The sequence below is a fragment of the Papilio xuthus genome, unplaced genomic scaffold (assembly GCF_000836235.2).
Source record: "Papilio xuthus unplaced genomic scaffold, Pxut_1.1 DF826933.1, whole genome shotgun sequence".
Classification (NCBI taxonomy): Eukaryota; Metazoa; Arthropoda; class Insecta; order Lepidoptera; family Papilionidae; genus Papilio; species Papilio xuthus.
Window position 1 is genome coordinate 1,991,338 of NW_013531716.1, and position 27,966 is coordinate 2,019,303.

General features: G+C 32.5%; 3 protein-coding genes across 5 annotated transcripts in view; 1 reads left to right on the plus strand and 2 right to left on the minus strand.

Moving 5' to 3' along the window:
* Positions 1–540: 540 nt before the first annotated feature.
* Tango14 (transport and golgi organization 14) lies at positions 541–2,365 on the minus strand. The gene is made up of 2 exons (XM_013317747.1): positions 1,930–2,365; positions 541–1,634 (listed from the first exon to the last, which is right to left on the minus strand). Exons 1-2 carry the CDS (start codon positions 2,228–2,230, stop codon positions 1,171–1,173), a joined length of 765 nt encoding a protein of 254 aa, XP_013173201.1. The 5' UTR covers positions 2,231–2,365; the 3' UTR covers positions 541–1,170.
* A 430-nt stretch (positions 2,366–2,795) lies between these two features.
* Positions 2,796–5,150, plus strand: RpS30 (ribosomal protein S30). Its single transcript, NM_001312553.1, has 5 exons — positions 2,796–2,807; positions 2,991–3,075; positions 3,443–3,608; positions 4,446–4,539; positions 5,047–5,150. Exons 2-5 carry the CDS (start codon positions 3,001–3,003, stop codon positions 5,102–5,104), a joined length of 393 nt encoding a protein of 130 aa, NP_001299482.1. The 5' UTR covers positions 2,796–2,807; positions 2,991–3,000; the 3' UTR covers positions 5,105–5,150.
* Positions 5,151–7,110: 1,960 nt separating this feature from the next.
* LOC106122104 (monocarboxylate transporter 3) overlaps positions 7,111–27,966 on the minus strand; it is a 45,296-nt gene continuing 24,440 nt past the window's right edge. For 2 of the 3 annotated variants that reach the window (XM_013317969.1, XM_013317968.1), the window contains exons 2-9: positions 17,864–17,987; positions 15,548–15,673; positions 11,069–11,157; positions 10,630–10,745; positions 10,030–10,215; positions 8,559–9,575; positions 8,247–8,372; positions 7,111–7,682 (exon numbers count right to left, since the gene is read on the minus strand). In XM_013317969.1, coding sequence (XP_013173423.1) covers positions 7,531–7,682; positions 8,247–8,372; positions 8,559–9,575; positions 10,030–10,215; positions 10,630–10,745; positions 11,069–11,157; positions 15,548–15,673; positions 17,864–17,977 — 1,926 coding nt within the window. In that variant the 5' untranslated portion in view covers positions 17,978–17,987 and the 3' untranslated portion in view covers positions 7,111–7,530. Of the gene's footprint in view, positions 7,683–8,246; positions 8,373–8,558; positions 9,576–10,029; positions 10,216–10,629; positions 10,746–11,068; positions 11,158–15,547; positions 15,674–17,863; positions 17,988–23,613; positions 23,638–27,966 lie in introns of those variants that run through there. The other variant, XM_013317970.1, reaches the window with a different exon arrangement.

Here is a 27,966-nt window from a genome sequence, read left to right on the forward strand (position 1 = left end):
GTACTCGTATGATGTAAACCAGTTATAAACTCTAGTCATTCTTTATAGAGTAAGTTTAAGGCCCTCAGTGCGTAAAAGCTGACGACTACGTAAATATTATTTAAATTTACGTACTGCATTGTGACAGGATATAGTTGCATTGTTAGGTTCCATAACGCTTATCTAATCAGAGCGACGCTTACGTAGAACTACGACGAATCACTGTCCGCTGTTTTTGGGAACATTCTCCAATTATCATGTTATCTAACGATGTTGATATAACATTTCTTTATTGTTATGCCACCTATGAACCTTTGAATATACTACCGGTGAAGTTTAAAACGTGAATTTCTAAATATTTTTTCTTTTTGATAATATCAATGCAATCACGTGTACGACAATTTTTTTTTCTTTATATTAGAAACACTTCAATTTTATTAATATGTCACATATTAGGATTAAAAAAAACAAAAACATAACTGATAATAATTATCATTGCTTTTTATTTTAACTATTTTTATTCAATTAGGTAAATAAAAACTATATATTTGTAATTTTCGGTAATAGTGGCTTAAATCATCTCTAGTTACTGATCAGACTTCAAGCAAGTTGCTTAGAAGTCAATGTAAAAAAATATATATATATCAACAAAAATCAATAAAGTTAACATGGCTTTATTACTGGTTTTTTAGCTTGTTCTTATTATCAATGTAAATTTGTAACATAAACACTCGACATTCGAAAAGTGAAGCCACCAAAAAAAAAAAACGTAAAGTACGCATTTACTTAATATGGTTCTATTTTTTTGTGATTTCTTTATTTTATCATAATTATTAGATAATTGATCTGACTCTTGTATATATCAGAAACAAAATCCATGATGCAGTCTTTTAGTCATTTCAAACAATTATTACGGAATTTAACTAAAATAAAATCCTTACAATTTTCATTAAAGTGAACAATAAAATCAATATACCGTACCAATTCATACAGGTACATTGTTTAAGAAACACTCATTAATTTAGAATAACGTAAATATTTACATTGTCATACATTTCTAATATATCACGAAATAATTAATGGTGTTCAATTTAAAAGCAGTAGCAAAATACTATGACAAATTCATTTAGTTTTTCAATAAATTACAACTTACAATTAGGCCTGCCTTATACATGGGTGATATAGAATTAGCTACTTACCAAATCTTTGATCACATTTATTATATTTATATAATGCACCTATATAGCTAGAAATATCTACACTATGCTCTAGGGAGAGTTGAATGAACTCTGTAAGTCTTATTTGCCATGGCAACAGACCATAAGTGCAACAATGAGGTCCGGTATACAAAACAAGATCTGGGTCAGGAATATTATTGTACATTTGAGTTAACACCTTTCCAAACTCTTCAGTTGTAAATTCATTTGTTTTCTTTTCACAATTAATACACCCTTTAGCTATCTGTCTTACACACTCAACTATTTGTGGCCTTCCATCCTTATAACTAAATATATTAATAAATACATTATTTGCATTCATTCCGTAAGTGTAGCCATTTAAGTCTGGTTTGTTTGACCATTTTATGCAACCTGGTATACCTTTCTTCTTTTTTTCAATAGCCAGAAATAGTTTTTCTTCATTTTGTTTCAAGTCACCTAGAAATTATTTATAAATTAGTTTCTTACTTAATTTCTTTGATGTAACATTGGGCAACTGCTTATCTTGTATTAATATTTGAAGCGAAATGTTTGCTCCCCAATTTTTAAAGAAATTACATAAATGATGATCGTGAAATTTTACATGGTTATACTTAATGCGGTGAAGTGTATATAGCTATTTTTAATTAAAAAAAATCTTTAAATATAAATTATGGTCGACCAATGAGCGAAAGACGCTAATAGTAAAAACTACAAGTAATATATAATAATATGTATAAAAGGATTTGTTTACCGGTGATATCGTGGAAACTGACGTAAGGTATTCCTGTTATTAGACTCCAAATCACCAAACGCGCTAAATCACTCATAGAATGATGATTCGTGTCGACAAGCACTACTAAATGCTTCAAACTTTTCTTCATTTTAGGTACGTTGTCCATTATCATAATAACATCATTTTTCGTCACCTCATCATCAAGAACCTTACATCTTCTAACCCATAACCGGTGATAAACATTTTGAACTGCAACAAGTACGTTAACAACAAAATGCACGAGAACAAACAAAATCTGACGGATTAGTCGCGATAGCATATTCGAAGCTGACAAGATTCCATTTAATATTATTTGATCATTTTACGCTATTTTATACAAAATGACATAAGGTCACACGATTATTTCTAAAATGTGTGACCATTCATCAGTCGCGCTGTCATTTTTTAACTGTCCAATCAAAAAGCAATGGGTGGAATAGCATGGTTGCCAACATAAGTTTATGACTCACCAGTTTCATTTTACGCTAATTTCATTTCATTTCAAACTTCTAAATTGTTCCCCCTCAGATTAAGAATGTATTTGCATACTTGGTCCTAGGTTCACATCCATCTTTTTGGGGCTTAGGAATGGTTTTGATTTTGTTTTACTATGAAAAACCAACAGAAAATATGATCCATTTAATGACAATAAATTTATGTTTTTCCATTTCATCACCTTTATGATATTTTTCTTAAAATGTGCAATGTCTTGCGATATATATTTTTAAAATTTAACAATGTGTTTAAATTAAAAACTTTCGTGATTCTACGTAATTCTGTGTATATACGAACGTTGGGGTATATCCGTTTCCGTTCTGCCATTATTGTTTCTTTCTCTTGTCAGACTGCGCAGGCAGGTTAGTTAACTAAATGTTATTCATTAATTTTGCATAAAACATTATTCTAAAGTTATTTAACACGATATTTTTCTATTTCGAATAATTTGAAGTGTTTGTTTGGTGATTATGTTTTTAGTAATGTGTCGAAATATTCCGTCGTATTGTGTCTCGACCACGCCGTCAATGAATGTGTTTTTGCAGGATTTTCAAGATGCAGTTACACATCAGAGGACAATCTACGCACGTCTTGGACGTTCACGGACAAGAAACAATTGCACAGATCAAGGTAATTCATTTCCGAATATTCTTTACTGCATTTTGTATTTGACGCGAACATTGCTAAACTAACCTATCTTTTTTAATTTCATTATTATTAGAAATAAGTGTTATACGTGAGTTCTGATCATAATCGTTATCAATGATTCAGTCTATAGTTTATTGTTATTGATTTGTTATCAAAAAACCTTTTAAGTATATATTACAAGTACCGCCACATGATTGCTTGTGACGGAAGAAAAGTATTAAATAACAAACTAATGTGTACTCCATGTATTCTTAACATATGTTTATCTTCGTTATTAAATTTGTACAGCATTATAAGATTAACTTAATTAACAATTTAAAAAAAGTAAAAAAACATTTAAAATTTTCAGGAGCGAATCCGCGATCTTGCTTCAGTTGGGGATGAAGACTTAACTCTGTCCCTATGCGGTGCACCCCTTGATGATGCTACACTTGTGTCAGATCTATCATCAGCGGAGTTAGACCTTACAATCCCACTGCTCGGTGGTAAAGTGCACGGATCCCTGGCTCGTGCTGGTAAGTACCTTCTAGCATATTTAAATTTTTTTGTACCCTTGCAACATAAATTTCAAAGTATTGTCTAAGTAAAAATAAATGTGAAGGTTTCGATGGATTAATCAATGCTTGTTATTAGGTGTCTCTAGAACAGCTAAATGGATCTTGCTGAAAGTTGACAAAGAAGTAGAATTTAGTCTAGAAAACATAGGCTACTGATTAATATTTTTAATTCTATATGGACGAAGAAAAAGGCAAAACCTAGCTCTGTAGCCTAAAGGTGTGAGTGAGTGAGGTTCTGTAGTTTTATAACTAGTGATATTTTTGAAGTTTTGACAAATCTAGACTGCTATGAACCATTTTAATCTTTTTGTGGCCCTGGGTGATCTGTGCTGGATCCTCACAAGTCCCTTTACGCACAGCTTAATCTAAAATTGTGTTCTACACAGTGACACATGATGTTCTGAGCTGACAAGATATTTTAAAATTACAATTTCAATGTTGTACATATAAAATAAAACTCACTTTTATCCTTAGTTCATGTTGAACATTACATGTTATTCATATACAAGTGATTGAAATCAAGAACTAGAGTATTTATTCTGTGCCATTTATGAATAAATAAATTTTGGATATTTTTAACATGTTGGCTGCCAGAATGATTTTATGAAAAACGAAAAAAAAAATGTTTTTCATTTTGTCTAAAACCATTTGAATGGGGCCTTGCGGGTCACACTGAATACAACAATTCGATTAAAAAGCCACAGCTAGGTTGAATAGAAGTATGGCTTGTCGGACACATAATCCGACATGGCCTGATTGAAACATGTTAATAATTTTGTCTCTTTTTATTTTCAGGTAAGGTAAAGGGCCAGACACCCAAAGTAGAGAAACAGCAGAAGAAAAAGAAGAAGACTGGCCGTGCCAAGCGTAGGATTCAGTACAACAGACGGTAAGTTTATTTTATACACTACTTGTTTCCAGTCTGTCAGTTTTGTTTTGTTAGAGTAACAAAGTGATGATCAAAGAGTTACATCTTGTAATGCATCCTATAAGACATGTGCTTAGTAACTATGGCTATTTGACTATTTCGTTTCTGCAAAGTAAGTTGGATGTCAGTGATACTAAATACATCTAAGTTTTAATGTAATTAGTATCATTAAAATTGATTTCTTATGACATTTTATATGAATAAAAATAAATTTTTAGAGGACAAACACTTTGTCCTGTAATCTAAACAACTGAATATATTATTATGAATGATAAAACATTTGTTGGATGTTCTAAAGGTGCTACAGATTTCTGTGATTATTATAAGCGCCATCTAGTTTTAGATAATAGAAACTAATAGTATTTGAGAATTCATAATGTTTAAAATCCAAAAAGTTAGGATTACGATATTTTTACAAATTCCGTCTTCATTTGCTATCTCGTGACATTTTTGAATGATTTTTTTCAGATTCGTCAATGTTGTACAAACCTTCGGCCGTCGTCGTGGACCCAACTCCAACTCATAGATTTATTCTTTGTAAATAAAATGCAAATATAACATCTTTTGCGCCAGTATTTCGTTTGATTTACCCTTTATACTCCCACAATAATTAAAGGATTTATAAAAAAAGGTTAAAGAAAACATCAAAGTAAACAACAAGTGTTATAATTAATTATAAATTTAATTTGAGAAATTATTCTCGTCTCGCTACCAATTAGGAGCTATAAAAACCATTCTCACGACACCATTGCAACAGCAATGAAATCCATTCCTACCATATGGCACTGTGGCATTCACAATTTTTATACAAAAAAAATCATAGTCAATATAAATAAAATATTAAAATTCGATAAATCTATATCAACGATTGTACCGACAAAATTGCAAATATACAAATACGGAGGCTACTCCATTTTCGTTTTAAAACAACCGTACATTACATAAATTACGTTCTGAAACATTTCAAATCATCAGTCTACGTATACTAAATTTTAGTATAAATAGTAAAATTGTAACCCGTATTGTTTTCAAATTACTATAAAAGTGTAGTAGGACGTTATAAATACCCTGTTTAAATGTGGCAAGTTAATGGTATTAAGTTGATATAGAAATATATTAAGCTGTCATAGACAAAACGTTTATTTTTAAAAGATTGTTTTTGCTTTACAAAGGTAAACACAATGAATTTTAATTAACAGAATTTAACAATTTTAGTAGTTGATACACTGAAATAATTTATTGTATAAATTAATATGACTATGATTTCTTACTCATGATTAAAATAAGCTATTATTTACCACAGCCACAGATGTACTTCTTAAATCTATGAGTTATGAAATATTTAGGACAAGGAAATAACATTCCAAAACGATAATTGTATAACATACAATGAACATTCGGACCTTAAATCATGATTCGTTCTGCATATACATGAACAAACCATGATTTGCTACTTCAAAATAGACATTACTACACAATAAGGCACGAACATTTATAACAATAACCTAATCTAACAATATTTTAATCACTCATGCAATAATGTAAATGAATAGTCTTATATATGCATTACATATACCAATATATAACTACATAAAAATTCGTTCCCAAATTTAGGTAGCACCACAAAGGCACAAAATGGCGAAAAGCGTATCGCAACAGCGCAGACAGGAAATTGCATTGTGTTTCAATAAAAATTACGACCGCCAAATTCAGGTTTGGGATGGGCATGTACGATTCAAAATTAGGACCTATTTTAGTGTGACGATTTCAGTCCATTCAGACATACTGGAACGATTTTATATCGCAAACTGTGCTTTATGCGATGGAAACCAGGTTTAACATTGCTTTGCGCGTCATTTTTTTCTTAACGGTATAAAGCTCTATTTGAGATAAAAATCTGGTCTTCGGTCTGTCTGAATGTATCCTAACTGAATTTCGAGTCGAACCTGTCGCTACTGTCAGGTAGCGAATACCTTGACACTTGACATATTGTCAAAGCGTCACGGCAGTGGAAACCCAACAAAAAGTCGAATTATCGCAAACAACATAAATAGGTCGAACCAGGAATCAATGACTTGATAGTTTTCATTTTAATTATTTTAATTTGTAGATATATCAACTAGAAAATAAATCGCACATCCCTAGTAAACCGTTACATTATAATATATGTGTACACTAATTATAATTTGGCATCAAATCGTTCTAAACAATTTCGTCAAATATCGATAAATTAATATTTCGAGTCTTTGTACTTTCAACCACTAAATCTATTTTTAAATGCATTGTTTTCTTTTCACAGTTATCAAAAGATAACTAACCATTTGAAACTATGGTTAAAAATTGACAAGGGAGGAAAGTTTCCACTTTTTTCTATTATGCTTAGATAGATTATATATTGATTAAAATACATTTCTATAATTTTACCTTACTCAAAATTTATAATATTAGCACCTGACCAATTTATATCTTTACGATATTTGATAGTAATGTAAACTTTTAAAAATGATTGCAATAAGCATATTTATAAAAATTTTATTAAATTCTCTAGTAAATATTTATCAGTAAATAGTATAAAAACATGAAGTGGTCATCAGAAACACCGAAATAAATTACGTAAATTAATGTTTAGACTTTAAGTACAATGTAAAAAATAAGGGAAATTCTCAGATCTATAAGTACGATCGCTTATTAAATTGACAGTCTTCGGCAGTGAATATAAAACGTATCTCGTAGATTTAGGGAACATTGGTATAAACCGTGCATACGTGATTCTATGCAAATAATTAACATACCCTGATACTATTAACACTTCAGGTAATTCCCTGATGTATTTTAAATGTAATTTAACAATGTTATTTCTTTATAACCTTTTCCACACAGATACGTTACTTACCGAGTCGACTGACTCCGGTTTACATCGATATTTAAGTCTCTCGAATAAATATTATAAAATCAGACTTTTGGTGTGGTTGTGAGCTTATTACGAGACTTCTCCCATCGACTGATGTAGTCCACAGGGTAGCACATCATAGCAGAGAACAGAAGGAACGCGCCCGATGCGTAGAATGACGCTTCGAATCCATCGGTCATATCTCTAAGGATACCTGTTGAAATACAATAATTTAGTTTTATAAAATAATGCTATCTTATTTGTAGAAATAAATGAACGGATGTCAGACATCACAATGTAAGTTTTATTCATGAAATACTGATTTAAAAATAAAATGTCAGTCTATTTATGGAAGTAAAAATTGGAGTAAAGAAATTATTTAATGATTTGATTGACAACGAACTGAACGATTAAAGTATGTAATTCACTCTATTGCTTCATGAAAAAAGAGTGTAAGCATTCAATGACCCGCGGGAGTCTGTGTGAGAACTTTGGCTCGATGCCGCTGCGTAAATAGCCCGGCGCCAACTGTTATGCAATCCTTATAAAAGCGTTACGACATTATCACAATACCAGTTCAAAGCGGATTAAAGCGGTTTAATCGCGGGATAGAATTTCTTATTGTACGTGTGGTACTGAATAAATTAGAAATATGAAAGAGATGAATTACTTTAGATCACATTATACTGTTTCTTTTTTCGGCAATAGAATATTGCAATTAAATCAAATAAGTTCAAAGTATTAAATGAGGTAATCAAAGTTACTTAATGCAACTTACCACCAATAGGAGCACTAAGCAGAGCTCCTAATCCTTGGAATAGAAGGAACAGACCGAAGCAGTTCGTTAGCTGCTCCAAGCCGATGTACTCAACAACCAGAATGGAACGAAGAGAAGAGAAGCATGCTGCAAAATAAAAAAAATGTCATTAGTTCAAAAGTCAGGGGCATCTAATTAAAAGATAATAAGTCTAATGAATATAATAAGAGTATCTTGACGTTTTATAATTCAAAAAGGAAACATTTTAGAATTAAATCTTTATTTTAAAAGATTTAAGTTTTAAAAAATAGAGTACATTAATTTTGTACTTACCAACGGCAAGTCCAAAGGCAACGCAGTAGGAGAACTGATAGGTGTTGTCAAACCAGAGGCCGCTAAGCATGGTGGCAATGCCGCCCGCAGACAGCGCGATGTTATTGAGCCAAAGCGGAGAGATGCGCGGCATAGAGGACACCAGCCCACACGCGATACGACCCACGATATTAGCTATACCGATCACAGAGACCAACATCACACTAGTATCCATGCTCATGCCGTTCTCCTCCGCGCGTTTCTTCACATACATATATGGCACGAAGAATCCGAGCATAGTGAAGAAGCCACTGATCGCTAAAATTATAAACGTCGGTGATTTGAACAGGCTCACGTCCAACATAGTTGCCAACGCTCTCCTGACCGCTTCAGGACAAAGAGTGCACTTTCCAGACTCGTCTTCTTGCACGTCTTCCTGTGTGGGCAAGTGAGTGACAGCCAAGTGGTACCCCAAAGAGGTGCGGGAGGTGTATTGCGGTAGTCGCGCGAGACTCGCTCCAAAGAATATATCATCACGGTACAACGGTCTGGCCACTAAGTCTGCGTGGGAACGTCGCGGCCTTGCGTCTCTGGAGACCACTTTGATGGGAGCGGCAATCAAGGGTTCGGCGTTATCGATGTTGCTGTTGGAATCTTCCTGTTCGTCTTTTTCCGCTACCGTGCCCGTGATAAACATGGGTTTGTTTAGGTTCTTCATGGTTCCCGCTGTAGCAGACGATCTTCTTCCGAGGTGGGAGTTGCTGCCTTTGAAGATTTCTTCGGCGGTGGGATAACGAGTATTGTTGGCGACGCCCATCCAAGTGTGAGGGCTTACTCTGTTGGTGAACCTCATCTCCGGGGGCATAGCGATGCCGGAGTCCAGTTTGCTGTGCAGCTTGATCATGGAGTTGAGTTTTTCGACGGCCTCCTCGTGTCTGCGCGCTGTGTCCTCCTCTTCCGTCTGGTCGGCGAGCGTGACGCGCACGGGCTTGATAGGCCGGAACATCGCGCCACACACCACGCACACCAATATGAATCCTGCAAAGATGGAATATTATAGGAAACTATATCTTTGTTACTCTACTTAAGTATAACTTTTTAATTACAAAAAAATACAGTCATGGGATATACCTAACGTTATGGGAGTATAAGGATAATTTAACGTAAATTGCCTGTATAATTAATATGTTCAAGTAGTTTTGTCGCGCGTAGACAGATGTTCAGATAACGGCTTCCGGTGCTGCTGACCTCGCTCGTAATGTGTGTACAATACATTACCCATTTGGTCAGTACATTCAAATTATATGTTTGAAGGTAATAATAATATTTATATAAACTGTACTTTACAATGTAGACGTATGAATGTGGAAGAAGAGAAAGGCCGCACCAGGACCGCAGCAATGTCCGTAATTTCTACTTTACTCTGTGGGTTACGGACATGAGTGTTGTTGTTGTAATTTACAAATGTATTTTTAAAACTTAAAACACTAACCAGCATGTATAACCATGGTCCATCTCCAGCCGTATTTCGCGATAACCATATTACTGAGAGGAGCAAAGATGAATGTACCGACACCGGAACCGCAGAGCGACAGGCCGGTAGCCAATGCACGCCATCTCTCGAAGTAGAACCCGACAGTCAGTACTGCTGGCATGTAGATCATACAGAAACCGATACCTGGGAAATAAACACGCATTACAGTAGGTACATAAAAAGAATTAACTCGCGCCATTTTGACGCCTAAGTTATCAAATTGTAGTCAGTAAGAGAAAAAATATATTAATTTTAAATTTAAATCTACACTTTTATGCGATTTTTGACAGATCGAGGTCATTTACCATTGCTTTCTGAGAACAAAATTTATGTCTAAAACATATAGTCATCCCTGTCATTACCTTTGAAAGAACAGAGATAGCAATATATTTTAAAGGTAGATTTTGGTTTCAGTAACTCACGGTTATTCGCACATTAGAATTTAAAAAGAAGTACTTATAGGATAACGTAAATATTAGTACTTTGCGTAGCATCTGTTTTATTTTTTTTTCACTCTGGTGCCACTGGAGTGGAAACATGTGATGATATTAAACTTACCTCCTAGAAGACCATAGACGAGATAGAGATATTCCACGCTAGTTGCGAAGTAAGATAGTGTGAACGCAACGCTAGATATCAAACTGCCCACGATAGTCACACTCCTAAACCCATATCTGGAACAAAAAACAATAAATTTTAAAATTGTGTCTAGTACTCTATCTTACTAATATAAATGCGAATGTTAAGGTGGATGGATGGATGGATGGATGGATGTATGTCCAGAACAGCTAGTCGGATCAAATTTGGCATAAATGTAGAACAGTCTGTAAGAACACATGGGCTACTAATTAAGTTTTTTTAGCTAGTTTCTTCAGTGGCAAGTAAGAGTTAAAATTTTGCTTTGTAAAATTATTTAGTGAGATTTTGTAGATATTTTTCTAAGCAATTGAGAAAATATTAAATAGATTGTTAATATAATAGTTAACCTCATACTTACTTGTTAGCAAGGGCCGATACGAATGGTCCGGACAGAAGATAAAATCCGGTCAATATGGAACTCACAGGCGCTACTGCACCTTCGCTCACCTGTTAAATAAAAAAAAAATCAGAATAAAACCGAAAATTGAGTAACTTTTTAATAACAGGAAATATTTATAAGGATTTAAAATTAGTATTGAAATGTTATATTTGTGTCCTTCTTGTACCAAACTGTTCGTTGATACCTCTTTATATTGCGTTGAATGTTTTACTTTAGGTATCTATATACATACTATATCACATTGTAAAAAATATATTAATTTCTCATCGATACTGAATATAATTCGGAACGAGCGAACGAAGCGTAAAGAAATTGGTATTGAGGACAGTAACCAATAAAACTGGCCGACTACAGTGAAGCAGAAAAAAAAACCTTGACGTGTCTAGACAGTCCTTATCGGCCTGTGGTCTTTTAATTTTTGCCATCGCTAGGTCATTCGTGGTCTGTTTGCCTAACGGTACACACGTCAAGTAATAGGTAATGTATTTTATGCAAGACTAAGGTGCCTTAATAAGCATGATTACTAATTTCTTCTAAACTTGGAGTATATTATCCATCGTATTAGGTTTGATCTTTATCGCAAGGTAATTGAAAAACATAATCTTCGTAAATGTAGTCAATTAAACCCTTAGGTGTCGTAACAAGCTTACTTATAACGCAAAAGGAGATTTTTATTGCAGCACTGAACATTTTCCACAGATTAAAATAAACTTTATTACAGCTAGATCAATAAACAACTGAAATGTTTTGTTTTGAAACGATTTCGCAATGTTCAGATCGTTTTTTAAAGCGTATTTCAAACTAGACTAAAGATTTTTGGCAAATTTCCAAAAGATGCATTGTGAGTATAACAAAACGTTTGAATTAATAAATCGTTTGAATTTTTGTTGTGATATTGAAATAAGTATACCTTAATTTTTTATTTTTAAATATGTATACTAAGTTCATTTTCTATACGACCATGTTTGAAAGATTATCATTGAAATTCAAATAATACTGATAGAGTGAATAAGTTTTCGTTTAATAAAACTCACCATGCTTAATCCTATATAAATAAAAAACACATTGATTTCATTTCGTTTCGGTATGGATCGAAAATGCAATATGAAGTCTCGTGGTTCAATCGGACATTGCCCTTAGGTTGTACACACCTTTACTTTGTAAGGGCTTATACACACATCGCAATAGCTGCCGTAGTATTAGTGGTTAATACTAATAGTAATCGAGTAGAATTTTCAACTGTAAAAATAAGTTTGTCTCGACATGACTAATTAAGATATTATAAATACATTCCATTTAAATTGTTATAAATAAATGGAAAAATCTTGTAACATGAAGATATTTATTAGATAAAGATTAAAAATATCAAACAATAAATTTTTTATAAGCATTTTATTAATAATTTGTTCATGTAACAAATTATAATTACAAGTAATAAAAAACTTTCGTCTTTTTATAAAACTTATATCGTACGTAATCTGCAAACACGGTGAGCATCGAAAGCAGTCATAATAAACCAAATAAAAATTAAATTTCTTATATTTGAATTAGGCGCAAATTTAATGAAATTATGTGAAGAAAGCTTAGGGTTATTGCACTCTGACCGATCGTAAGCTTCGAGTTTCCGCGAATGTGACGCGTATTGTCTGGTCGTTTGTTGTAAAATTAGATAAAATAGTACTCGTAAAATGTGAAGTTTACTGCATAACCTCAATTTGTATTTTTTATTTCGGTTGTTTTCCGGTAGGCCTATTAAAAGGTAGTCACAAGTCATGGCACAAGAGAAAACAATTACTACCTAAAAAAAAACAAAAAACTTTCGTGGCGCTAGTGTGCATGAAAATGTAGAATATTTTGGCGCCATTTTCATTGAGGGTACATTGTTATCGTTAAATGATTCCGCACATGAATAACTGTGACACCGAAATGGTGTAAATTGCGTAATGAATGCTATACCACTGGCTTCTCTGACGTCAAGTACAGATATGGTACCATGCGGGCAACGAGCATGTGGCGAAATGTTGACAAATTTGAATACGAAACGCGTTCGTCTTGATAACGATAATTCATTTGTGTCGATATTGATGACTTAAACATTTATTACAAATGACAAGAATTGTATTGTTAAGCATTAATTTTTTTTCTTATTGTAATGGAAAAACTTATAAGGTTAGTTCAGTACAACATAACCTAACTTTTTTACGCTGTCAAACAACCTAAGGTAAATTTTTTTGGCCGTGCATAGTGCAAAAAGACAGTAAAGGAAATAAAATTAATCATGAACGTTATGACTGTACGATCAATAAATTATCGATATTTTTTGTCTGTTCAAATGAAGAATGAAGCAACAGGTGAAAATACACACCTGCCAACCTTGGATACAATTGCTTGAAGGCAATGAAATTAAATCGTGAAATGAAGTTTGGACGTTACATTAAACGTAGGTTTACACAACCGATATATCTATGCAAATACATATTGTTATCTCTGTTTATTTTTTCAAATTGAAACAACGGAAAGATAGAAAGTTTTTGTACCAATACTTCGGCAGCGTAAATCCACGGTATTATTACTACTTTGACTTTATCGACAATATTAAAATTTATTAATTTTAGACACTTTAAGGTAATGATAAATTCTAAAATTTCAGTTTAGACTTTGTTACTAGAAGAAACTGGATCTTTTAGTTTTTGTAATTACTAAACGACGTAATAAGGGTGTTAACCTGATGCTCACAGGTAAATTTAGCCTTTGAGAATAGCCTAATGAAACACAAACACAAAAAAGTTGTCGGCTCTGAAATTTGAAGTATCAAAGCGTTAGATGGCTTAAGTGATTTGATCTGTAAACCAAAACTTGAATACAGCAGTTTAAAAAAAAGTATAAATTATCGTGTTATATTATTTAAAAAAAATAAGATCAAAGACCGCCACAAATAAGTCAATGAAGTGAAGTGTTAACGATTGACAGAGTAAATGACTTTACAGTAACTCGTTAATCATCGGCATTCGCAGTGACCCACATTTTGTCTACCTTGAACATTTGGCACGTGAATATTCGCATCAATCGTCATCGTGATAGTAAACACGAAAACAGTACTAAGTGTTGGGCATTGCCCGTCATAGATAATCGTGATATTTTTTTAAGCTCACTGTACCCGACCAAAGGCAAAAGCAATTGTAATATTCTGCCATTTCTTTAGCGAAACTATTATTAAAATAATCCTTTGCAAATGTACCTGAAATGTTTTTATATTATTACAAGCTATATTACTTTTTGTTCTTATCGTGATAAAAATGGTAGGCGAAGTGACCTTTGCCATCGAGGTTAATGTAAACGTTATTATTATCAGAAAAAAGTTTATAATATTATCAAGTACTCAGGATTCTACCTACAATTAGTAATTTTAATTAGCTTCTTTAATATTAGTGAAAAATATTTCTTGCTTAAATGAAATTTAAAAAAAAACTTGTCTATCAGTTTCAAGTAGAATAAAGTTTACTCTATAAAATAATATTTAAACTCATAAGTTTATTGTGACCTTGCTGTCATATCATTGTCTAATATCTTTGTAGTTTAGATTGTAAACTTTTTTAAATTTAAAAAAAGATAAATAAAATTGGACTGCCTTCGAGCGCAATGACGCGCGCAAATCATTAACCAATTATAATTGATCTCCTCCGGTCTCTTTTTCCGTTGCATGCATAAATCAGAAAGTAGATTTTGACTGTGTGGGTACAGACCACAATATATTGGTGGCATGTTTACGGTCTTAAAATGGAGGCACGGCACTGACGCATACTAGATGAGGCGCGCGAGGGTGTGGTTTTCATATCGTCGTCATTTTAAAAATAGAATGCGCGCGAGACTTCGTGAGAGACGGAAGTTCGAATATATTAAACATTTTATTAGTTAAATTGTTTATTCAATAAAATTCAAAATGGTTTTTTTCCTTTAAATTCGGAGTTTTATCAAATTTAAACTTTTCATGGTCTATAATCATTACTATATATCATACTATATATATCATTTAAGATATTTCGACTAAAATAAGTAAGCTAGACTCGACTAATTTAAACTTAACTAGATAGCTTTACTCTATTACCAGGGTCTGTCAAACGTATGTGGTCTCTACCGACAATTACTTAATTACTTTTATAAAATACAGTAATTTTATTGTTAAAAACTCAACAAGAATTAGTTTGTCGGATATCTACTGTAGAGCTGAGTACAATTTTGTCACGAATAGAGAGGAATAACTATACGTTCTCGAATGTTCAGTGCAAAAAAAAGCGTCTTGACTGTAAACTTTGCTCACATAATTCTATATGTTTATTCACATATACATTTATAATATCCTTCTGAATTAATAATCAACATAACATATAGAACGTTTAAATTAATACTAAAGTTTATTAATATACATGATATACTCACACCAAATTCCTTTTGTATTTCTGTGACCAGCAATCCATTACAGAAGATAATGCCGTCGACAATGACATTGCACATGAAGGAAGCCGCCACCACCACCCAGCCCCAGCCGCCATCTGGCGGCACCACCTGACAAATAAAAACATCATTGTAGAATTTTTAATACGTACATATTTATACATTTAGATATAGAAAGAGAGCTGAGAGAGACAATGGGGAAACTTAAGGTACGCGTACATTGGCCCGCGTCAGACGCACCTCACGCACGGATTAAACAGATTTGCTTTGTCTTGATGAGATGCCGTCGGTGCATATGATGGACGTAGCGCTATGTAAAATCATACAAAGCAAACTAAACCCGTGCGTTGCGTCCGGTGCGGGCCAATGGACGCGTACCTTTAAGGTGGGTTTGATAAGAATGATACTTCACGCAACATTCGACTTTAGACGTTTTTGCATCACCTTCACCAGTATTACTCGTCCCAGACATTATTACGAAATCCGCCATTTCTATTTTAATAACGGGCACGGCATTTAAATTGTGAATTTCGCTTTCTTTAAATCATTTTGATGTCCGAATACAAAAGCTTTATTTGACCTTGACATTGACAATGACAATGTTAATAGTTTCAAACGTTTTAAACGCGTTCAATTTATAGTCAAATTTTACATGACATAAGAGTGATTGAAGGTGAAGAGTGAACCGGAGTAACGGAGTGCAAAGCTTTTGCAAAATCCCTTGGCAAAAATCACATTATTTTATGTTTGTATGTTCGTGAATGTTCATCAATTTTAATAAAATTCAGGACGTTGGTGACATTATTTAAAGTTCCTAAGATCAATAACAAAAGTCGACTAATTTAACTTTAAAAAGGTTGTTCTAAAAAATCTTATATGACCTTTTTATCACTGTGACCCAGTCAGTTAATATTGTCCTAACAATTATAAGATTGATTGTTTATCTATGTGGTCATACAAACACATTAATATAATTGTTTCTAAGGTGATCAGTAGACAGTTGGATGTCTTGACCTTGTTATACAGGGGGTTATATTTTGACGTAACACGACCTCCATGACGCAACTATACCACCCACGGGTTTCATTGTTCACATGACAACCAATTAGGTTCATATTGCAATTGGAAGAACAAACTTATCTATAATTTTCTTAATAACTATTATATAAATTAGAAAAATATGTATATTTGATATTCTTTATTTGTAAAACTCAAAAAGTATAAAAATCCGTCGAAAATATGTATATTAAATAGGTGAAAACCTGGTATTTTAACAAAAACAAGTGCAATAAGTCAAAATACCCAAGCAGGTGACAAATATAAAATCCAGAACGAAGTCTTTAAATTCACGCCACTTTGAATATCTCATTTTCACTGTCATTTTGTCTTTATATTTAATACCAAATTGGAACTAGTTCCTTGTTATTTGTTTAATAAACTTTTGTTAATTAAATCAAAGGAACAGTAAGAGAAATGTGAATATGATTTCTGCAAATGCTAAAGATATTGTCGCCGCAAGACATCCGTTTATTATTTTCTCAGCTATCCTTCGTACGACTCTCTTTCTTTTTAATCTTTTTTCTACTGCTGTCATTGCTTTTAATAGCTTATAATCAAATCCTTTTAGTACACCGAATTAAAGGTACTTGTTTGTATATCATTTTCTTTTGGGTACTACGTCTCTTCACAACCACAAGAGCAACAAGATCCTACACTAATTGATTTTGTTGGTATTTCGCTAGTTTGTATACCGATTGATTGATCATCTTTAATTGATTTTGAATCGAATTGAATTTTAGTCTTCTTTGATTTGGAATCTTTTGTCATATATTTAAATATGATTATGGCCACATGATAGCATGCTAGTAATGTTATTGCTATGTTTACAATTTTCTCTGCTGTCATAGCAGAGGTAACGATTAATTGGAATTAGATACATTTCGGTACACTACATTATTGAACACATTTAATTTAAAATCTATAAGCCACGTCCGGTATTCGATTTGTCACCCATGTCACAACTGACAGATGACAGACCTAATTTATATTTTTTTTTATTAAATGTCGTTGGCCACAGAGATATTATTGGACTTTAAATAGATTATAAATTAAAGTAACTAATTAAAGAAAATTAACTGTTTATTCTTTTAGTACCTAATTTGCAATTATAAAAACCACTCACAGTCGATAATATTCCTTTCTTATTTATTCCAAAACTTGGGATAAAACCTTAATTATGACGAATGAGTTAGGAAAGTAGGAAGCAAATTTAATTCTTTGACTACATTAAATATATCTTACCAAAGCTGCTTCTGGTTCAACATCGTCACTGGGTGAATCACTCCTGCCGAGGCCGCTCTCGTCCGAGGACGGCGTCTCAAACGGCCGCTCATCCGTTGCCACTCGCACCACCATGTTTTATTACCTGCATAAAACAATTGCTCATTAAAATAAACTCTACTAATTGTATCTTGATCCTTCTTAGATTAATACGAGTCCTTTTATAATTCAATAGTTAAAATTTAGAGTTCGTTTGCTTTAGGTTACACGACACAATGGATATACATACAGGAAACGTTACCCTCCTCACAAGGTGGGATATGTGTATATGTGCCCGCTTCTGTTTATATATATAAAAACAGAAGGGGGCAAACGAGCAGCGAGAACATCGAGGTGTTAAACGACGCTCATGGACATCAGCAGTACCAGAGGAACCGCAGATGCGTTGCCGGCCTTCGAGATGGTGATACGCTCGCTTCTTGACATCTCTCTATTTTTCTAGCAAATTCATTGAATACTCAATGAATTTGTTATTACACTAGATAACGTTTGTATCATATACTTGCATACTTGTATAGCCAAAGCTTTGATATCTTGGAATAGATGGAAGGCTATAAGAAGCAAACAATTGCATAATGTCACATTAGGGTGACTTCATCTTGCTTAGTTCGGGACTATAATATTAATAATTAAACCATAATGACATCGGAATTTTAAGAACGTTAAGATTTAAACCGACATTACTAATAAATCCTTAGAAATCTAACACGATAATCCTAAAAGCAGATAGATTACAATCTTAGTTTTACATAGAAGGAGTAAATGTAGGAGTTATTTCAAGAGAAGGACTTATTGGAAAGTTCTGTAAGTAAGCAAGAACTGTAAGTGCTCGTTTAATAAGTTTACTGCCAAAATAAAGTATATAAATATTATATACAACAGCAGCAGTCTGATGCTTACATTCAAGAAAAGTTTCGTATAGCAATTTTGTTCTGCGTCCAATCTATTTGCATTATAGGCTTAAGTTTAATAAATTAACTAGATTAAGTTTGTTTAAATTTCTAACCTTTACCTCTTCCAGTACTATGTTAAGTTAAGACGAAGTGGAGTTCAACGCCTTTTTAATATTCTAATCTAAAACCGCAACGAATTTAACGTTTGTTACACGTGTTCAATAAGATTTTAGGTGCGGCGCAACAAAAATATTTTTGCTCGGATCCGCTTAGAATTTTTATGACCCGTATGATCAAAATTATAAAGCAATGAATTAAAATGAATACAAACTTTTTACGTATTTTCTAAATAAAGTAAATTTAACAAAAGCTATCGTAATTATTTCCCATTTTTCCTTATTTGGTTTTATGTATTTACTAGCGGTTGACATCGATTTATTAAGCGCAGAATTAGAAAAATGTAACCCTTACATTTCCGCGCATCAGCTTTAAGTCACGTTAAGTTTGATCCGGTCGGACAAAAATTTGAAACGTTAGATACTCGTTAATGTATTTTTTTCGATTCAATAGTTACGTAGACAATGACGTTGCGTAAAAGTAAATTAAATAATATTCATGGCAAAGTATCGTTTTTCCTACTTCATTAATGGGATTCTTTAATATTTATAAAAACAGCAATTGATCAAATAATGTAGACAACAATAGGTTCGTGTGACGCATTTTCACCTAATTCGACCTTTTATTTTAAAGAAAAGTTAAGTTTTAATTTTCTTTTATAAATGAATATTGATAATGCTAGTAATTAATGTATTTATTCCGTAAAAACTTATACGTTTCAAAGTCGCAATATAAAATTATTTGGTTTGTACTTAAGCTAGCTGTTACTTAGGCTATCTGAAAACTTAATTATTGTTCTTCCATTCTGTTCTACGAGTATATCTATGCCAAATGTCAGCGATATCCATACTGCTTTTGTCGAGATACCTTTAAACAAACTTCCATCCATCCATCTAAACATTTGGATTTAAAATATTAGTAAGATATTTAACACCATGTCGGGACTTTTAAATAATCGATTCGTATTTTGTTTTTCTGTAGAGTAAATATTATTTGTTAATATATTCATAGCCGACCTCATAACCCCTGACTTGAGTAATAAACAATATGAAAGTAAATCATGAACATAACTGCATTGATAAGGCGAGATAAACGCGGTCGAGGCGTCCCCGCATCGCCTTGCATTCTGGAATAATACAACTATTAAAATTTATATAATTACGATTAAAATTAAACTGGCTGTTGACTGCGATTCCATCCGTGCAAAATTAAAAAAAAATATTAGTCTTTGTGCCCTTCTACACTGTCATACATTTATGTCAAATTTCAGGGAGATTCATGCAGCCTTTTTTGGAGATACATTCTAATAACATCCGCCTAATTAAACAACAAACATGCGCATTTATAATATTAGATTATTGTAGTCATATCGGTACAATATTATAAAAATAATCTCTTGTATCTTTAAAATAAAAGAGAGTATGGGTGAAATCGATTTGTAGTATGTTTATTTAATAAATAATTAACCATTAAACTTTCTTAATAAGGTCTTTACAATTCGGAAACAAAAACATTCATGATTCGTTATTATTTTCTGAGACCAAAAGCTCTGACAGAAATAACAATTTGGTTGGAATGGAGATTTTGATCACAGAATTCGTGGCTTTTTATCACAATGTTACGACATACATGTGTACAAACGACTGTTAAATATTATAGAGAAATAAGGTTAAGTAAAACAAATATTTACCTACAAATTAAAATAAATATACAAGAACACACTATGGTAATGTTTGGAACACGATAAAAGTAATAAATTATAAACTTTTGTCTATAGTAATTGATAATGAAAATTACTCACATGTCAAACTCGTCTGGTTCTTTAAATTGGTAAGCGAGCTCGAATCCATTTTGTACCGTAATAAAAATGATAAAACATGTAACTGTCTTTATAAGATGGTAGTTTACATAGAAATAATTAATCTGTGGGAATCTTTTCATAATGAAAAAGATATTATAGAACATATAAAACGTGGAATAACGGTATTAACACTTCAGTTACAGTTAATAAACAGTATTTTTATTAATTGGTCAACTAAGGGTCTGTTCAGACAGAAAGGGGCGGAGAACAGAGCAGATTTTTTTTTTGAAAATTAAATTGACTGTTTCACATGTGAAACAAGGTTTAAATTTAATGTTATAAATGTAGATTTAATTTGTGATAAAAAGTAGCTCTACTCTTCGCCCCGGTCTGTGTGAACGGACCTTTGCATTTGAGCATGTGAGAATGAAGCCTGTGCATTTGAGATTTTTCACTCGGTTGTATGGTCACGATAAGATATCATATCGCTAGAGGGTGGTAGTGTGCGTAGAGCTTCGATAACAAGGATGTTGATATATGTCGGTTAAAAACTATCCATTGACAATCTTCTCTATCAATACAAAAGTTTAATATAGTTTTAAGACTTATCTATATTCCTTATTTTTGTATCTTTTGGGAATGTTGTGTTTAAAAACTTATGTTGTCACAGAGATAAGCAAAGGTACAACTAGGAGTGATGTAATATTACATATATGTAAGTACTAGTTGTCGCCCGCGACTCCATTCGCGCGGAATTAATAAATAGTAGCCTATGTGATCTTTCAGGCTATGTCTACATTTATCCCACCTCCATGCAGCCTTACTTGAGATACATTCTAACAAACGTCCATCCAAACATTCGCATTTATTATATTAGTAAGAAGTAAGATACATTCAATTGATAGTCTGATGTAATATTTAACACGACAACATATTTATGTTATTACAAGCTTGTTTACTGCATGTTATGTTGGGCTACTTATTGCGCGCAAGTGAACGACGATTGTGTTATTTACTGTTATTGTACATTATATATCAAATTAACGTTCTAATATTACTATCCAATTTTCTACTTGTTTATTTCTACATTTTTTTTAATATCTTTTACATAAAGGGCTAAATCTGGTACTTAGTATTTTAAACAAACATTTAGACCATAAAACAAGTCTGTCGAAACACTTTTATTAAAACAAAGCTGTCGCTCGCGACTCCGGCCGCGTGGAATTATAAAAAAAAATTATTAAGCAGCTTGTGTATTTTTCCAGATTATGATCTACATCTATGTTAAATTTCAGCTAGATTCATGTAGCCATTCCTTAAATACCTTCAAACAAACATCTATCCATCAATCCCTCTAAACATTCGCATTTATAATATTAATAAGATTATTAATCTCTGTTTTTTTCTCAAACGGGATGAAAAGGGTAAGATGTTTTCATACGAGTGTTTAAACAGTGGAAACCCACATTAATGTGCAGTCATATGTTTACATAGCGCAATGTTTTCGACTACTAAGATAATATGGCGCCTGATAAGACTTGCCCCCGGAGTTCGTGAGCTATAAACGATCAAGACAAGACACGGGTTAAGTGACAAACGCCTGCGCTTGTGTTAATTGATTCAACATAACATGCGAGTTCATATTGAAAAAAGCTATCTCCATTAAATATTTTTTTTAATTCTTTCGAGGATCGTAAAATGTAATTCTGGCTTGTGGGCCAGACGCGGCTGTTTTTATAAGGTTTCCATAGGCGGCACATCGCGGGGGGGGTCTAAAAGAAATCAAACGTTACATTACATGCCACCCGGACCATGCCGGGACGGTTCACATGTTGCTAGAGGAAAATTCTGTCATAAACGAGCGGCGGAAACATAGATGTGGTCGAACACATTGCTAGTTTTTAAGTTTATCAGGAATAAAATATACTACAAATAATAAATAGGTGCCTACCAAATAAAACAAATTATCACCGCAGCTCATTTGGGCCGAAGATAAGACCTCAAGGCCGGTTGGGTCCCAGTCACGTTTGTTACACATTTTAAAGTGATATTTTTTACGATGTACAAATGAACGTTTGACCGTGATCCCACCTGATGCTAAGTGACCGTGTTGTCGAAAGATTACACGCGTTCAGTACATGTTTATTCACCCTACTTTTGATGTCTCCTACATAATACTACTTGTTCCAATCATTTGCTATATGTAACATTTTACATTAAAGTCTTTAGAGAAAGTGAACTGTTTATTAATTTTACGCAAGTATATATTAATATAAAAAAGAGTAAAATCTATATCACTAATAGAAAAGCACACAAAACGTAGCAATCGTAGTAGTTACAAGTCTCCAACTAAATAAATTAATATTATAATTAATTTTTTATGACTTATAAATCAAATAATTTATTATTACGATGTAATTAAGTCTATACTATGATCATTATATGGGCTTAACTTCTAGATCCTTAACCTAATGAAAAAAAACTACATATATATGAGAAAACCAAACAATAAGCGACTCTATAAATAACAATTAATCATTATATGGCAGTAAATGGAGGTAAATTTTAGTTTAAATAATATTACGGGGATAAACTTATATGTATGAATTTGCTCAAACTCGACTTAACGTTTAGTATTGAGTATTTATGAAAGGTCAATGACCAGTGAATAAAGGAGAAGTACCGAGTTTACATAACTTTATCTGAATAAATAAAAATCATCGTAGGTTTGTCCCCTGTGCGTTATTAAATGACTACATATAGTCGATAACATTTTTTTACTTAAAAAAAACTTAAAATATAAGTTTAGTAGTTTTATAATTTTTTTTCTTGCGTAATTAATATGAGATTTGCTATTATTTTTTTCTATAAAATATGTCCGTAGTTAAATTTATACTTACTTGATTGTCACTTTTTTTTTGTAAACTATTTTATTTTAATAGCACTTGTACAAACACTTTATATGGCGTCTTAATAGTAACTGTATGATATTACGATGAATATTATGTTTATAACGCATAATGTTATGTAAATTTTCAAGTTCTATGTCACACAGGACACCGGTGTGTCAAGTTCAGGTTTTATAGATCAGAAATCTACGACTTAAATCAGCAGTCGTAGTTTTTCGATGCTTTTAAACATTTTTCTAATAATATAATATTACTTGCTTTATAGGTTTTAGGATTATATTTATATTTTATTGTGTCAGTATGCGTTGATATTATTTTCATTGAGAAATTTATGTATCTGTCTCTATCTACGAGCTGTTGTCCGTGACTTTGTCCGCGCAGGATTAAAAAATAATTATTATCCTGTGTGTTCTATACTACGTTTTACATCTATGTCCGTTAAACCGTTCTGGCGATACCTTCTATCAAACATCGATCCATCAAAACTTTCGCATTTATAAGTTAAATTTAATAAAATTTTAATGAATATTGCAGGTTTAGTTTATATCAAGCTCTTACCGTTGGTTTCTGAGACCAAAATATCTGTATAAAACATATCGTTATCGCTCAGTATGTTTGACAAAATAGAGATAATAATATATTTTAAGCGAGGATATTGGTCTCAGAAACCTACAATTAGTCTATTAAAGTATGTCGATCAATAAAATATACACGTTAATGGCATTAAATAGATTGTAATATGTATTTTAATAAGTGTTTATGTTGCACAATGTTTTTCAATACAAATATTTCATATAGGTTTATACAGGGTGTGATTCGAGGGCTGTATCAACATTGTGGAGTTTTGAACATCTACTATCGAGTACCATTACTTTACGTACGTTGATTTTAACACCCTGTATATCTGTATTTTAAGTTTTACAGTAAAATCTGTGTTACAAATAATTACAATCCTTCGTAGATTGAATATCAACATGTTTATAACTTGAATCGTTTTGCAAGGAATGTTGTCATAGCGACTTTCCACGTCTCGTTGCGTTCGACGTGTGATTAAAAACTTATAAATACCTCGATATGATCAATTAATCCATATACAGCAGTTTCCTTAATTGCGACCTATTAAATAGATGTAAATGGTAAACTTTCCAGCTAACTTATATCGCAACTTTCTTCATTCGATGTGTTTAAAAAGCTGTTCTTATTATGCACTTAATTTAGAAATGTTAGTATAAATTTGCTTAACAATGTGCATTGAAAACTTAATTGTACTACGATTACTTACAGTGAATTATAAATAGAGATGAACATAAGGTAATTTATCAAAGCTTCCAACTAAAGTATGCTTGGCCAAACACTACGGAAGATACTAAACATTCCAAAGTGATATTTTTTTAATATACCAAAGAGGTTATGCCAAAAAAAGTAAATAATAGTATATGTTGAACTTTGAGACAAACTAAGCTTTTTGTTAGGCGTTAAAGTCGAAATATTTTAATAGACATTTTTAAAATCGTTTTAATAGTTTTAATATAAACACAGAAATCTTTTCTATTTATTATATAAATATTATTAATTCATACCTTAGTATATACAAGTTTTATTAAGGGCTTGATTACTTGTCCACCATATGTTTACGGTAACTTATAAAAGTGCATTTCTGAAATCAATCAGTGTAAAGGTGAGTGCATTAAGTGCGCGCACACTTAAATCAGGTTTTGAGCCCAGGAAAATTTTCCACAGTCACCAGTCACTTGACATTTGTACAGGTGCGGTGCTATCGTTGAGACGAATATATTTTGAATAATTTTAAAATTCGGTCTTTATTTGTTTTTTTAAATGCTGTTTTGTTTTCCTTACTAAATATAATCGTGCGAAGTTGTTAATAATTGTACGTTTTGATGCATAATTTTTCATATTACACATTACACACAAAAAGCAAATGTGTAAAATGTAAATGAAAATGAATACTTTTTTTTTATGTAAAAATATTAGCAGATTTTTGTAAATTTACTAAAATTTCTTTTTACCGTTCCAACTAAGCTCTAGGCTTGTGCTAGGATATGGTTTACGACAATAGTCGAATGGCGGGATTCGAACCCCCGATCTCGTGGTCGGGAATCTGCACCCTTAACCATTAGGCTATTGGCGCTTAACTTAACTTTAAAAGTGATTTACAATGCATTGTATATTTTATTAATATATGTTTTATTTTTAAAATGAAATAAAATTTTAAAAGATATTTTTTTTTTTGAAATAAATATTAATAATGATTACAAACTAATACGCTTCATTAATAAATATTGAATATATAATATGCCGGTACAAATTAATGTGATTGATAATAAAAATAAAATGACGTCACTATTTGTGATTAAACACAGACATACTAATGTATTTATATTAAATTAATTATCTAATAACATCTTCCTGATGATGATAGCTCAGTGACATAATGTCGAATCGAATACTAATTACTTTAGTGTTGTTTTTTTATATCAAAAGGTGGCAAACGAGCAATCGGCCACCCGAAATCGCTGAAATAGCGAAATGACCGTTGCCCATAGACACATGCAATTGCATATGCGTTGCCTACCTTTAATCGACGGAGGAGAGGATGCACAGAAAGAAAATATTTTCCCTTCCCATGCATCCTCTCATCCGGAAAGTCCACTTCCACTTCCTATCCTTTCCTTATAAGAAAAAGGATGAGAAGGGAAGGAGGACTAAATAAGGCCTCCGGGACGCACACTCATCAGACGAAACGCGGAATTGCTTCCACTTCACGCTTGTCTTCTGTGTGGTCGTGGTATTTCACCGGGCGAGCCGGGCCGATTCGTGCGAAGATGTTAAAGCGGGCTCTACCACTGTTAAGCGAGCTTGAATTCTGACGAGTGCATTGTTTAGGCCCGAAGCTTCTCTATTTTACACTCCATGGGCTTCTGGAGCCGAAATATCCGTTTGAAACAAATTGTTACATCTGACACGGACAGAGATATATTTTGTACAGACATTTGAGTCTCAGAAACCATTTTTTTTGTAAAAAAAATAGCCAATTATAAACACAACCTAGATGAACTAAGATGTCATTTACGTAATGCAAGTGGTTAAGAAAAGTGATCGGAGAAAAAAAAGAGATGAATTGTGCTTGAAGAAATCCATTTTCAACAATATCTCACATTTGATATGTTCCAAGAATATTGTGTAACTATTTGATTTGACCGCATATTTTATCGGAATGTCCTAACGAAGAGACTATTATCAGCGAGTAGTATAAATATTTACCTCCATAACCCGTTTCTTAGGGAAAAATATAATGGGTTTGTCTATGGATAAGGTAAAGCATTAATATTCGTAGATTTATTAATGGTATAAGGAAAATTAAACATGCCGAATGACGCCTCAACAAAGTTTATTGTTGTTTCGAAAAATATATTTAAGTATATTTTATTAAATATAAGTATATTACTGTGTAAATTTGAAAGTAACATTAGAAAGATTATAGTTTATTATATGTTCATGTTAGATGCGTCGTAAATAATCGTGTTTAATGTGTTGTCTTCTCAAGTTTACATCAGAGTTATCGATTTATTCGAATACAATTATATTAAAATATTTAGTTTATGGATGTTATCATGCTTGTATATAGTTTATATTTTCGACCTTTTGTACGCTTTTTTTTTGTAAATTTACTAATATTTCTCTTACCATTCCAACTAAGCTCTAGGCTTGTGCTAGGATATGGTTTACGACAATAGTCAAATGGCGGGATTCGAAACCCCGACCTCGTGTTCGGAAATCTGTACCCTTAACCATTAGGCTATTGACCCTTCTTGAAAATTAATTGAATATCTTTAAAAATCCAGTTCGAAGCTGAAACTTTAAAATTGTAAGTGTATGGTTGCGGTATGTGGCGGTCAAAGTAGACTTGTATCGAAGGCAATAGGTACAACCAGGTTGTCGGCTAATCGCTCTCAATACCTACGAGTAAAGCTTAAAATCCAATAAGCGTCCTGGCGGGCTCTTAGTGTGACGAATGCAGTCTTGAAAAATGTTAAAAACCCTTTTAATCTTTGATAATTTTACTGATGCGCATGTTTGGATAGACTGATGGATGTTGGAAGGTATCTCCAGAAAATCTACATGGATCTATATGTAATTTGGCACAGGTAGATTATAGTCTGGAAGAACACGTAGTCCACTAATTAATTTTTTTTTTTTCATTTTTGCGCGGACGGAGTCGTGGGCGGCAACTAGATTGTAAAAATTTTAAGATCATGTTCGGTGCTAATAAGATGCTGGATGCGTCAAAAGAATTTAGAGACTTAAATTGTTAAAACCTGTTTT

Bases quoted from the DNA above. Each gene is read 5' to 3' on its own strand.
- Tango14 (XM_013317747.1), bottom strand. From the start codon at position 2,230: ATGCTATCGCGACTAATCCGTCAGATTTTGTTTGTTCTCGTGCATTTT. The intron at 1,635-1,929 runs GTAAACAAATCC...AATAATTTCTAG, and splicing joins CAGTTTCCACGATATCACCG to GTGACTTGAAACAAAATGAA.
- RpS30 (NM_001312553.1), top strand. From the start codon at position 3,001: ATGCAGTTACACATCAGAGGACAATCTACGCACGTCTTGGACGTTCAC. The intron at 3,609-4,445 runs GTAAGTACCTTC...TTTTATTTTCAG, and splicing joins CGGATCCCTGGCTCGTGCTG to GTAAGGTAAAGGGCCAGACA. The intron at 4,540-5,046 runs GTAAGTTTATTT...GATTTTTTTCAG, and splicing joins AGGATTCAGTACAACAGACG to ATTCGTCAATGTTGTACAAA.